At 35.1% G+C, this 15185-nt stretch overlaps 1 protein-coding gene across 1 annotated transcript in view; it reads left to right on the top strand.

Moving 5' to 3' along the window:
* Nucleotides 1-15185, top strand: part of LOC128731640 (protein embryonic gonad) — a 34983-nt gene that overhangs the window by 19414 nt on the left and 384 nt on the right. The window contains exons 2-3 of the mRNA XM_053824772.1: nt 2890-2967; nt 14538-15185. The exon at nt 14538-15185 is cut by the window's right edge and continues 384 nt beyond it. Of these exons, the coding sequence (XP_053680747.1) occupies nt 2890-2967; nt 14538-15185 (726 nt within the window). The remainder of the gene's footprint in view (nt 1-2889; nt 2968-14537) is intronic.

Genomic DNA, 15185 nt, shown 5'->3' with positions numbered 1-15185 from the left:
TGTGTGTGTGTGTGTGCGTGTGTGTGTGACCAGATGCAAAATATTTCCGTATGTGAGTGTCTCATTGTATCAGCGCTAACGAATTTGATACTTTAGTGTTCTGTGCAACATTGCAAAATTGAAAAGTAACTTCTGCAGAATCCCTCAAAATATCCAGACTACTGCAGAAGAAAGTTGATCCAAACGGATGAAGAGGAGGAATGGCAACAGGTGAAGCTGCGGCGGCTCAATGCTTATCATCTTTGTGTAGCTATGAGTACAACAGCTCCCGTTGCGGCGAAAAATGAATTGGCAAAGGGAAACATACATACAGTAGCGGTGAACTCTCATGTCGCTCTCGGCCAACGACTGTCGGGCTCCATACCCTCTGTCAGCCCATTTATGGAGTTCACAATACAAATTGCTTTATGATCATGTAAGGAGAGTTTATCAAACCGTCTGAGATCACCCTTTCATGTGGAGCGTTACACCAAGAGCACACGTTTAAACGAGACTAGACTATAAAATGCGGGCTAGAATCCATTGGAAGCGGTGCATCGTTTCACCAGATAATGTTGCCTTAGAGAGAGTCAGCTCGAAGGTACGACCTATTGTATAGCACGCGCAGAAGCATGGCAAACTATATATTGTATTATAAAAGAGCCAACTGATTATCGCTTACCATATTGATTCAAAACTAGAATATACATTACCCAGCAAAACACGAATACGAAAATTGACACTTTGGACGAATCGAAAAGACAACAGAAATTAGTTTATTTTTCATATTATTCTTATTTCATGGTTTACCTTGTAAAATATAATATATTCAACAGCTATATAATCGTTCCAATTTTTTATTCACGTACTGCAAATTTATCTGAGACCACATATCTATAATGGCATACAGATATGATTTGGTCGTTTTATCGGTTTAAATTATAATCTTAACAGTTGAGTTAGTATTAATTTGTAGTTTTTCAAAATGAGCAAATTTAATATTATTTGGTACATATTTACATTATGTTTTGCTCATAAGCTATTTACATTCATATTACAATTAATAAAATACTTGACGTTACACAATAGCATAAGGCACGTCGTGAGATCGGCTATCTTTCAATAGGTTTTTTTTTTATGTCAAGGAAGTGAATGTTTTAACACGACTCATCCATAGGCAATGACATGGTATCCACAACAGGTATTTGACTGACAGCGTCCTGCTTGCGTTCCGAGTATAATCTAATTTCCTTTCAAATGGAATAAAATTACGAGAAAATGTTACTCCTCAGGAGAATTCCATCCTTGCGAATGCGTGTAACAAAAAACTGTCTTACTGACACATTCCAATCAATACCCCTTCGAGACGCTTTATACAAGCACCGTTGATTGGCGTCACATTGGGGCAGGGAAGCTCTTGCTCAAAGGTAACAAATGTTCATCACTGTTCACAACTGTGATGATTGTACCGTAATTGCTCGAACACCGATGAAATGTGTAAATAAATCTTTTCTACCGAATCCATTTTTGTGGAAAGCTACTTGCAGCTATGTGTTTAAAGTGGTTCAAAAATGTAAATTTCTTCAGCACTTTGTCGTTTTACAAAATAAATTTGCTGAATGTTGTTTGCAAGTAAACCAAAACAATAATGTTATATATATATATATATATATATATATATATATATATATATATATATATATATATATATATATATATATAAATATATATATATATATATATATATATATATATATATATATATATATATATATATATATATATATATATATATATATATATATCTAACTCTCTCTCTCTCTCTATATATATATATATATATATATATATATATATATATATATATATATATATATATATATATATATATATATATATATATATATATATATATATATATATATATATATATATATATATATATATTTTTGTGTATTTTTAAAGGTTAAGCAATCACTGGTAGACAGAAGGAACCGTTTCAAATAAATAAATGCCAAACAATTTAAAAAAAATTAAAACAATAATAAATAATTTGATTGTTATTTGCACCAGCTTTTAGTACAGAGCTGATACAGGAATCTTATTTTATACCAATCTTTTGCGTTAGGTCCTTTCTAAATTTTATTAAATTCTATACGAATCTAAGTGTAATTTTCAGGCTCATTAAACCTTCTATCAGCATCAACTATTCAATTTACTTTTCCTCAGTTTTTTCACAAATTTTATATTATTGTTTTTTCAACCAGCCTTTCAAATTCCTTGATTACCTATTCATCTGCACATCATCACTTTGATCATCGTTTTAATTCATTTTCAAGACACATTTTTTACGCATTGAATGCGCCGAAGATTATTATAATATCGGTTTGTTTCGCATTATGTACGTATTTTAGAAAATCAAATAACGATGACTATTGTTGTGTTTTATGGAGTGACAGACATTTGAAGCGTCCTCACCAAAAAATACACAACGATTACAGGTTCAGCTCTAGGTTAAGCCTCCAGCGATGGGCAAGGACTGACTTTCCGGCTACGTGAAATATCAAGCCACGAAAACTTTTCTATGGTCTTGCGATTGTTACGCCATAGCCATTAAAAGAAAGCTGTCCTTGATTTAACATTCTTTGAGATAATCTCGGTTATTCTTTGAGACGAACTGTTTCACGAATAATGTTGATAGTAAAGATAAACATGTGATATTTTAGATTTATATCTCTATCTTTGGATATTTTTTCGATAGTTGAGGTAGTTGACACTTGTTGAAAAAGAATATCAAATACAAAAAGTAATAAAAATAGCCGCGTATTTTTTTTGTATTGCCAATATTATTTGTTTTGTTTTTATATTCATTCTTGATATCCGATTAATTTTTTTGTATTTTAATTTTAGATGAATCAACAATGCAAAGTGTGTGGTGAGCCAGCAGCAGGATTTCATTTTGGAGCCTTTACTTGTGAAGGATGCAAGGTAACAACAATTGTACATTCCGGGTACTCATGTTAAATAGAAACAAACTTTGTTTAGCATTAATTAATACCGGTTAAAAATGAGAACTAAAACTACTTCAAAGTTATAATGTATTTTGAAATTCCAGTCTCTAAAAATGCTTGTGCACTTTTTTAAATGCTGTTTTATTTTGTTCTATATTATCCCATTGTTATATTTGCAAAGTATTGAAATAATTAAGTTGATAAACAAGAAATAAATATAAAGAACAAGGATGTCGCAAAAAGTCATTTTTTTAAGCCTTGTAGTTGGTTGTATAAGATTCTCAGTTTGAATTACAAGAATTACAATATATATTCAAATACTTCAGTGATAAATTAAAAAGAGGATTCCAATATTTTTTATATGAGAATTTTAGCAAAATATTATAGAAGATGTGGCTTTCTCATGAATTGCATATTGAATCACAAAAAAGGCACATCGACTCAACAGCTTGTAGAAATAAGGGAAAGAGGCAGAAAAAAGAAAAGAAGACAGTCATATTTAAGAGCAGTCCACGGTTCGAAGCGCAAATCTTGTAATAAAGTTATAAATTTTTATGTATACTCGAAAATATAACTTTATAAGGATTTATAACCTTTTTATAGTGAGGTCCAGCGGGCTCGAACACCTTCAAAACCTTCGACAATAAATGATAGGCCTCTATTTGGGGTATTCATCGCTTCCACTTGAGGAACAGCTTTTTCATCTCCAAGACCCCGTTTACAGCTCGTGGAATCTTCGAGGCCATCGAAAAGAGCAAGATGACCGAAGCGAGAAGCAGGTCAATCATCGTCATCAACGTAGACCTGTGATCCAACATTTTGGTGTCAGGTCAGTTTTGCTCTCGATAATCAACATGAAGCTGATTTGGAGCAGAAGTTTGTCAGAAAAAGTAACGATAAAAAGAAGAAGTATCATTTGCGTGTATATCCTATATACGTTTGCGTGAAGAAGTATCCTGGGTAAATTTTATATTCGATCAATTAGAACATTTGCAGGAGTCAAAAAAAGAGCCAGAAAATACAAATTGCAGAGATGTATCACGGTGGAAAAACCATTGATGGCGTATTGCAGCCACAAACAATTCAATAAGTCAAGAATTTATTAATAATTCAACGAAAATATATTCATCATCTTGTAAAAAAGACATAAAATGAGATTCATTTATACGATAAATCCTTAAAGTGCTTTACTCACAAGTATTATGGTGTAGCATAAATCGTACATGACATATTTGCGTATGCGAGCGTCAAAGTGTATAGTATCGACGAGTTCAGGATTTGTACGAAAGAGCTTTTCAAGAAATGGCCAGTTTCAAAATAATGCCATTACCTTTTATGAACAATCATTAGAGCGACCTGTATTCCTCTTGAAATACAATTACTGAGCCCACAGTCAGGAAATCAGTTGAAAAGCGTGAAGGAAAAATAATTTTATAGTTATCGAAGACTTTCACGTGTTGCTTGTTATACGTCTAGTGTAGCAAACAATATAGCTTCAACCGAATGTTTCAATCGTGTAATGATTCTGTACGATGGTTCGCTCTGATCTGAAATATTTTGGTCCCTTTTTGTTGGGATCTTTGAAGTATGTCAATTTTTTCTCTCTTAACTACGGTAAGCAATATTTCCTCGTTAAATTTTTAATGTTGATTTTGATAATGTTTACTCTTCAAGTGTCACCAGCGACGCGAAAATGACCGTGGTTGAGAAAAGGTGAAGTGCATAAGAAAAATAGAGTGCTACTGTTGCTATAGGATTGTACTTAAGGCATGTTTGGTTTAATATAAAGTAACTCATAGCAGGGATTTTTGATGCAATTTAATTGAATTTTAAGAGTGTCTATGGTCAAAAACAAATGCTTTCTTTCCGTAACGTATAAGCATGCGTAACTTCATGGATGACATAAAGATTTCATTAAAATAATACATTTAAATTGTTGCAAATTGCTGTAAAGATTATCAAAACGTAACGCATTACAAAAGCATTTTATAAATAGGATCCGGTATTGTGAGCCGATTGCCACATATTTGTAAAATCAGTTAGATTCATCCAAGGTAAACAAATGATCACCTTGCACGATGTGCGGATCGCCAGAAAAAAACTAGTTTGATGAGCAGTAACCAATCCAGCCGAAGCTGTGAAGAATGGGCCACATTTACAAGAGCGAGAGATTTCCAAAATTGGTGGCCCTGTGTTGACCGATTTGCATAGCCTTGTGTGAGCTCATCGCGAACATGGAAGTATGGACCGCTTCGAAACTGTTTGATTGATGATGTTTTTGATCCAATTTATGGTCGAACAAATTACACTTTGACCACGCAATTGTCGGCAACGGGAAGAACGTTGATGCTTTCTTTACAGCACACCGCTGGACACGTTTGTACACTATACTGAAAAGGTTGTAGCTGTTTTTCACCCAGGGTCGTGCGCTCCAAACTAGTGATGTCTACTTAGGCTTCCGCAATGGTTGCGTGACGCAGCATATAGAATCACCGTGAAGGTGTGCTTTTTGTAGCATTGATCAATTTTGTGTGATCTGCCTGGTCATTAAATCAAGCGGTGCAACCGGTTTATCCACCAGGTGGCTTTAGTAATGATTCATACGGATATCCGACACAGTGCGTAACGTACATTATGGTGCTGAATGCTCATACATCATTATTTTGGTTGTATTTATGATATAGAAGTAAGAACATTACGTAAGTATGCTCAGTTCGACTATTTAATTATTCCTTCGGCAATTAGAAGCTAGAGTCGTTGCTTTTCAATAAACGGATTAGGATTCAGAAATGTGAAGGTATCTAATAAAATTTAAATGCTATGAAAATTATAATACCTACATGTGACATCAAGAAAATTTTAGATTTTGCGAAATATATTTCAAGTACCGTTTTTCTCATTCAGTTGCTCCAAGCCCACCTGGAGTGTCTAATTAGGGATGATGGTTTTTTAGGCTAGATCCCAACAAGCTCTTTGCTATAAAATTAACGTTGCCAGTAACGCTTGTATATTTTTCGGTGTATGATTTATGAACCATACTTTACTGTTCATTGGATGTTAACGAACAGTACGAAGCCGTGCTACGTCAAATTACCTTGTGGGTTCGCTACCGTTCGATATAGTGCGCTTTTATTAACATTTTCGTTTACGATCTGTTGAGATCTGATATTTACTTTTGCTGGTAGTGATGATCAACATTTCCCGAGTAATGATTAATGATCTTCAAAAGCGTTTGTTAGATTTCTTTCTGTTTTCAATGAAAACAAATAATTCAATCAGTAGGCCTTTTAGAACCCTTTCTGTTAACATATTTTCAAGAGTTGGAAAGAGAAATTTTATATATTTCAGAAGAAAATGATTGCTAGGTCCCAATATGTGCACAACTGTCTTCCTGTTGTTTGTATTTGAAGATGAAGGAAACCATTTAGATTGGCATTATAAATTTATTGTAAATGGTCTAGTTTTTTTAAGTTTATCGAGCCATTATGTGCTGCAAAAGAAAGATATATAGCTGACAGTTTTCATATTAAAAAAATATGATTACTAACATAATATTAAAAGTTAGCTATCCGCATCTTATATTGTGCGGATCTGCATCTTATCAACAGTGCGGAATTTCTGCGTTGAAATTCTGTAGTCTTTTTTGATGTTAAACATAGGGTGATGTAATGTGGCTGCACTAGCATACTTACCGGTTTTAAATTTATTTGTGTTGTACAACTTAACATATAAATTGTGCTGCATACCTTGGTATGCAAACACATAAAAAGAGTAATTGTTTAAAAATTCGTTTTATAACGTATAACGTTTTATAAAACAAAATTGTAGCATTAGATTCAAAAGAATCTCTTAAAAAGAATACAGTTCTATTGGATTGCACACTGCTTGACAGTTTTAATCTACAGTAACATTTTGCCCTTTCTGCCAATCGTATATTAAACCAGTTTTCGAGGAAACGGACATTTTTTCCAAAAAATGCTAAATCAATATAAATTGCAGAAAATCGTTGCTGAGCCTCTGTTGTTTACATGTTTCATTCACAACAGTAATGATATTTGAAGTCGTTACATTTTGTAGATCACCGGATGCATCAATAAATTCGCTTGGAGCTCAACCTGGGCGCCAGATTCACTCTCGGCCTAGCTCATCCGAATCGTATTGGTAATTACAGGATAATGGGAAAAATTAGAGTAATGATCATTATTGATGAAGCAGACACTAATTTCACTTTTGACTGTAACATGTTTAATTTCCCTCACACTCTGTGTCTACCTTTTCCTCTCTTTCCCTCTCACTCTCTCTCTCTCTCTCTCTCTCTCTCTCTATCTCTCTCACCCTCTCTATATTTCTTTTTCTTTCTGCTTCCCTATCTATTAATTTATGTCAAATCCTATGTAACTAAACCCCTCGGCCAATTCGGATATCATATGTACGCATCTTAAGATTTTAAGATTATCAGTAGTGCAATCGCTTAGTTATATTTGAAAAAACAAATAAAGCTTCATGCTCCGATGCAGGATCCCGTGTGAATAACTCAAATCGTTTTCACACGTTACTCGTTACTCTTAACAATTGATTTTTTGAGTACACAAAGAGGTGAAGATAAATATAGGAGGAATAGTAGAAATATGCACAGTGAGCAGAAAACACTTGTTTAGCAGCCTTAGCGCACGGAGACTATTCACTATCTTAAAAGTACTCAACATTTTAAACCTTATACGAGAATAAAAAATGTTATCGTCTAGAAATAAATTGCATTTTTTAGTTAGGTTGCATGAATGTTGATTGACATTAAAAACAGATTGAAGCTCGTTGACTTATTAGAAAGTAATTATTTTTATTTTTTAAAGTAGTATATTTATTTTCTGATATAATTTTTTGCACACATGAATTTTAACGCAAATCCATGGTTTGTTAGTTAAGAAACCTAACACTGTTTTGAAATAAAGTTAGTTTTGCAAACGCATACCCGCATCGTCAACCAACTAAGGTTTGGCAGGTGTCGGTTGCATTTGCGTTGCATCAATTAACCTTTCAGTGAACTTCTTTGTACAGGTGCAGTCTGACTCGACGCGTACAACCAATGAAGCCATACTCATAAGGCGTGACTACGTGTACGTGTCATGACAGGCCATAAATCACGTTTTCCGTCCCGTGGGTCAGTTAAGGTCCAGCAGTATTCTCTGACAATTTTAATACAATGTGCTGTGTAGCACAAATTGGCTCCATGCCAATAGTGCTTACGCTTCATAGTTGGCGCTTTTGCTACTAGCACTATGTCGGAAAATATTTCAAACTCTTTCGAAGTCACAGGCAAATCGATTGTGCTAGTTATATAGTCATGGAGCTGAAAAGGCAGCTGCTGTTATGGGTATGGAATAGATGTTTATAAATAATCTTTTACTGCCTCGTAAAACTAGTACTTACCAGACAACTTTATGTGTGATCTCTGAGACAAATTCAAAATTGTTCATTACATATACCTCGCTAAGACTTCAGAGAGCAATGTCCTTTCTCCAACTGCTTTTACAGTTTGAATTCAACTCAGATCTTCGCAATATCGTTTGGTATCGCAGCTCCACAAACATACAAAGATGGAATATATGGCTAACAACTGCAGAGAATCTTCAAAGAAATTGTGAGGTTTCTGCGGGTTCGGCGGATAGAAATCGCAATAAAAGCTATTCAATGGCAACGAACGATCGGTTGTTGCGTCCATGGGTCTTGATCTACCGCACAGGAAGGATTGGAACTTATACGGTATATTACAGAGCTGCTTTATTTTTTATTCGATTATACCCATTTTATGACACTCGTAACCACTTGGTCCTCGAAGAACCGGGAACTGTGCGATGATGAAGGCAATAAAAAAAACCTTCAATTTAATTGATCTGCTTGGGTACTTAAAGAAAGATCGCTCAGTCGCGCTTGCAGTCGAAGTTGCTTCAAGCATCGTTGGGGAAACATCACCGGTAACTTACTGTTTCATGGCTCATGATGTTGCCATGTAAAGCACCAGATTCCCGATGCCAGTTTCTATGAAAAAAAAACTTTGATGTGACAAGCTGATTACTGGACTGGTTGTTGTCAATGCAAGTCCGTTTACAAATTGCTTGTAATCGCTATTGCGTTTCCTTATTCGGATTGCATTGATCGTTTTGATGAATATTCTGAATGAACACAATGTACAAGCTCTGTTTTTTAAACAAAATTGTAATCTGACTGCAATCGATTTCCCAACGCTTTACTCGCTAGAGCCTTCTAACTAAACTTCGCTTATCGCCTGTGTGGTATTTTAAATTTTACGAGCCATCATTAAGCTTAAAGATTATCGAAAATTAGTGCCCATCGCATCATCTTTATGAATGACCGAAAAACGAACGGGCAAACGATTTAAAATAGCAGAAAATATCGAAGAGAAGGAATACCAATGCCACTCGTTCCTATTGCGAACAAAGCAGTTTGCATTCGGTGAATAAATTTGAGTGGAAAGTAAGAGGACACGAAGTCTCTACTTGAAAGATACAAAAGACGATCCCGAAACCACGAAGCCAGCGTTCCCGAGCCCCAAGCAGACGGATGCTGAAATTGAAATTTTTACGATCCAATTGAGAGCACTCTTAAAAACCGATTCTCATTCACCGAAATGGGCCGCCCGGTGCTTGCAAGGAAACGCACGTATAAAAGGAAATTGTACGGCAACGAAATGGAGTGGAGTGAAGCCGGAAACCACAAAATCATGCTGCTTAATTGTGCTGCCTCATGCTAATGCTTCTGTGTCGCACTTCCCTGTTTCGCGATCGCATACCTGTGCTCATGATCCGATCAATCGCCAAATATTTGTCTGTTTCGAAGTCGAGCGCAGGGACTATCGTCAAATGTGTAAGTGAGAATTTTATCTTTTGCGAAATCTGTTTTCCCACCAATTTGCCCTCAATGAACAAAACCACCTGCATCAAAATGCAACCGTCATCGTAATCAGTACGATGCAGAAATTAGCATTCGCTTCGATAGCACGTAAAGCACGATATACGGCCCGTTAGCTTGTGAAAATGAACGAATGAGTGTATATGTTAAATCCACGTTTATTTAACAAGTTTACAACTCGTTCCAACATTTCAAAGCATTGCAGCCATTATTTGACACGCAGTAAAATGCTATCTAAAATTCTACGAATGCTGGTGCAGGTTTGCTGAGGTTTGTCATTGCTAGTTTTTGAATGTATTTCTTCTCATGCCTACTTGTATATCAATTACTTAACTATTGCTGTTTTTTGGTACACATGAGGAACTTTCAATAATTAATGGTAAAACATATTTAAATAGGATTCTGTCTAAAGTATGAATTGAATCGAATCTAGAATCAAATAGTGGTACATATAGAAACCGCCATAATTTTTTAGTAAAAATAATTGTAAATACTTACACCCTCTGGCATTCGTAATTTATATAAAATCAACATTTTATCGAAAGATGGATAGAACTCTTTGATTTTATATATTTTCGAAATTTCAGAATAACTTTCGTTAAACTGTTAATCAGCGTCTCCTCGGACGAAATCAAAACTTCGGAGTAAACAGATAAAGTTAATTTTGTTAGGTGATCTTTTAGTGGTGTAAATCTCACTTGGATACCAATTTTTACAGTGATAGTAACAGAAAAAGTCGAATAAAGATTTTTTTCTAAAGGTTTCCATTTTGCAACAAATAGTTATGAATTGATTATGACAAATTCTACGAATTATCCAGAACTTCCGCATTGGACTCGCTTGAGTGAAGAGCTATTACAATTTACAGCTTCTTGTACCAACAATTATCTCGTTGTTCAAAAACAAATTAGAACTTGATTGGAAGTTGATTTTCTTCATGCTATTTGTACACATTTAGTTATATTTTTATAGATTGAAAAAACAAATAGCAAAAGTAACTGAATAAATCAGAGTAAATATTATAATATCAAATATAATATACGAAAAAACGGCTAACAACTGAATTTTTACGTAATCTATTCCAATTAAAGCGATATTCAAGCAGGGGACAGCAGAAAAAATTATATAGCATTTACAGTTTTATGCTGATATCATATAGACAGGTGAAAAATAATTCACAAGTGAAGACAGGTATAACAAAAAATATTGTTTCTTCCACGATGTTGACGAAGATCGTAGTGAAACTCAAACAACTCAAGACATTAAGTGGTAGCAGCAATTTGAGATCGCGTTGATGTTGAAGATGTCTGTCACCTATACGGAGACGTGTTCCCCTAGGCGCATTACCAAAAAAGCATACAACACGTTTCGATGCACAGTGGCTGACGTTGATAATAAGCTGATGTTTCAATCAGTTTGCAGCTTCAACGACGTTGGCCTGTAACATGGTGAAGCTTTGGATATTTTGGGTTTTTTTCTTCTTTGGCCTACTTCCCTTGTTCGTAAAGATGCTTTTCTATGCCTCAGGCAATCGAGTGGTCAGCGTGATTTCGAAAATTTCTCACGCTTCGAAAATACCCCGACAGCCCTTGAGCAATCAAATCGTAGTGTCCACACTTTTCTAGTACTATTCTTCCATTGCTGAGCTCTGTTGTGTTGCTATTAAGTTCCTATTCGCATTGGTGATGTTCCGCCAATTTCACTACGACCAGACGAAACGTAGGAGTCGGTGAAAATATCTCGGAGGGTCTTTCGCTTCGTTATGTTTTATGGCCAATTTGGTAGATTTATGATTCGTGATGGAATGCCATGAAATGTATAGCAGTCACTCTTAATAGGAAACAGGTACATGTGAGTTTGAAACTGAAGGTAGACTCAATTTGGGTCCACCAGCACGCGACATTGATACCTTGGATAGAAACAAATAAACTGCCAGTTTCAAATGAGCAGCTCCTACCGAGCGATAATTTTTTTATTATGTGCAAGAGACTCAACAAGAGATTCATAATATGGTTTACCTAGAACAAAAGCTAGTTTTTATCGATACAAATTTAATCCATTGATTTCAAGTTTTAGTTTTAAAATGACGTTTATGTTTTATTGGCTTGGGCATAGGAATTCAGAGTAGTTTGTTCATAACATAACAACTTTTTCACTGATCAGATGATATTCCAATCTTAAAATAAATAATGAAAATAGGCATACACTAAATGCAACGTTATATAAATCAAGTAATTTTAAACAAATCAAGAACCTGTCTGTGTTTCATCAAGCATTAGAAGTGTTTGGTAGCGACTATACCTGCAAAAACTGTAATAGTATATTTGCGAATGTATAATTTTATCACCGTATATGCTGAAGCAATCGCTTTGTTTCTCATGGTGTAGGTACAAATAATACGAAGAAACAGATGAGCTATGAGTGATTTGTACTTAATTGTACTTCCACGTGATTGATATTGCACCAGTTATCGACAGTGAGAGACGGTCAACCAGTTGCTAATATTACAGTTTACAACATCGCTGATCGCTTGGATTTTAACCTTGAAAGCATAAGTGCTTAAAAAAGCATAGTACCGTAAAAACGGCCGTACAGGGCACCGTAACATTATTGTGTTGCACATTATCATCATTAAGCATCAAAGTTTATTAAGTGCTCAATACTGTATCTCTGAATATGTTACAACTTTATTTTTAAATTCTTAATTATTTATAGACTACTAATAAATAATTTGCAGAATGGAAACCTGAAAAACTGGAATAAATCTACTCTCTTTTAGACTCTTTACAATCACAATGTTTTGGTGAAGAGGATTGGAGTAGACCGTATTACTTTCAATCTAGCATTGCAGAAGGTCTTGTGAAACTCATGAATGCTTGTACACGGAAATTGCCCTCTTGTACATGTCAATCCATATCTTGAAGACCTTTGTACAGGTGTTAGAAACCCTCAGGTTGAAGGCAAAACATGGAGACAAAGGCCATATGGATGGGGGCACCACCAGCGGCTTTTATAACAAGAGCAAATGCAAATCTATGCAGAGTCGATGTTCAGATAGTTTAGCACATCTTTGAGGTCCTCCAAAACTTTCAAAGCGTCAAAAGTGCACCGACAGATGCATTGATATTTAATCTCAAAACACAATACCGAGAATTGTGTTGATGTTCAAACGCGTGTATGGTTACTAGCCAACTGGTCATACTGCAGCCTTCTCCACGGAAACTAGCTGTTGTGACGCCTGAAGTTGGAGCTATGCAAGACACTTATAGTTCGTATACTAAAACAAGCTTCTGAAATATGGACCTAATAATAAACTGTCAACATATCTTTTAACGTGTTCGAGAAGAAGATTCTCGGATTGAGTTTTGATCTTGTATGACAATGAAGAAGTCGAGACTCACTCAACTTCGACCAGCGGGTAATGACTTTAGAATGGCAAATGGAGATAGAGTGAATAAATACGTCTACCAGAACGATCCAAAATAGTGGCAGGATCATGAATTATCTCACATTTCTGCGGTTTTTGCCATTCAAAGTAGTTGCCAAAGAAATATATTACATATTTTATAGTTAAATAGTTAGAAATTGCAGTTGAAAATTGTACGAACATTATCGAGACATTGATGTCACTATCAAGATAGTAAGATTCTAAAGTACCTTCCCTGCTTCAAAGTGTAACCCATCAGAGATAGTTACAATTTGAATTCGATTCCGTGAGATGTCATCGTCGTGGGTCGACCACTTCGTCTTTCGTCGCTTTTTCGTTACCTTTTTCTAGACAGAGCATCTCTTCCCTTTATTTACCATATCCCAGCGATACTCGATTATGACTTCAATTTGGTGTTTAAGCTTGTATACACATTAGGGCATACATATGTTATCACTCTACAAATAGTTGTTGAGTAAGAAGATGCAGGAAATCAAAACGGTTTTGGTTGTTATGTATTCATGGCAACGTCGAGTTTCCTTTTATTCTCCTCCAATATCTTCAAATAATATAAATTAATTAGGTTGTATGATAAAAATCTGCTGCCTTCTTTTGCGTGTTATTTTTGATAAAAGCGCACTTAGACCTTAACCTGAATATAAATAAATATGATCTTTTGGACGGTGCAGAGCAATAGGGAGTGTTGATAACAAGAATAGGATGTAGAATATGGCATTGAATAGTATAGATCGCACGATATATGTTAAAAGATTCCTAGAATAGAAATTTGTTAAAATAATGAAAACTTTGAGTTTAGCGCAATTGTGAGATTCGGAAAATGGACCATCAAACAGTTTAGTCTCTTTTATGACAGTGAGAAAAAGATGGATGTTGTAGAAAGGGTAATTATAACCAGCGGTTAAGTGTACTGTTGATATTTTGAACGGATTTTAAACCGAACTGTTGTACTCTAAACTGATGATGACAAAAAAAACAAAACAACTGATTGCATACAGCACTGTTAGCTCTAAAAATAAGCGGACAAACAACTTATTATTCTAACTACGCATAATTTACAATGCTTGGTAAAGTTCATAAAAGCGCATTAAAAAATCTTTAGATATCTGTTTTATGATCGATTTTGATTGACTAGTATGACTAATTTTTTGTAAATTTGTTTTCATCTTTTTCAGTCTTTCTTCGGTCGCACATACAATAATTTATCATCTATATCGGAATGCAAAAACAATGGAGAATGTGTCATCAACAAAAAGAATCGTACAGCTTGCAAAGCATGCCGTTTGCGAAAGTGTTTGGTAGTTGGAATGTCAAAAAGTGGCTCGCGCTACGGCCGACGATCTAACTGGTTCAAAATACATTGTCTGCTCCAAGAACAACAACAACAGCAGAAAACATCCAACGCCAACAACAACAATTCCAACACTACTAGTAATGAAAATAGCAGTAACAGTATTAGCTATCCGGTCTTGTCGATTTCTAATGGGTTACTTTCAAATAGTTTTCTATCGAATTTTTGCAACAATAATTCTACAAATGAAAACAATAACGACATTATCATTGGATCCATGAATAACAACAACAACAATATGATCAAAAACAATAATGCTATAAAAAAAAACTTGAAACGTGCATGCACTCCAAGTGACTCAGGTGCATCTTCTGCCGAACCGGACGATGGGGTAGAAGGTGTGAGGAGCAGCACATTCAAAGATACATTCCTGGTTAATGGAAGCTTGGAGGATGGATTGAAATCTCCCGAACCTCAGTCATCCGAAAAAAGCACTTGTACTCCTCCGTCTTCTTCTGTTCTACAATCTTTA

Source organism: Anopheles nili, chromosome 2, assembly GCF_943737925.1.
Source record: "Anopheles nili chromosome 2, idAnoNiliSN_F5_01, whole genome shotgun sequence".
In the NCBI taxonomy this organism is placed as follows: domain Eukaryota; kingdom Metazoa; phylum Arthropoda; class Insecta; order Diptera; family Culicidae; genus Anopheles; species Anopheles nili.
This window is presented reverse-complemented; position numbering and strand designations above follow the sequence as displayed.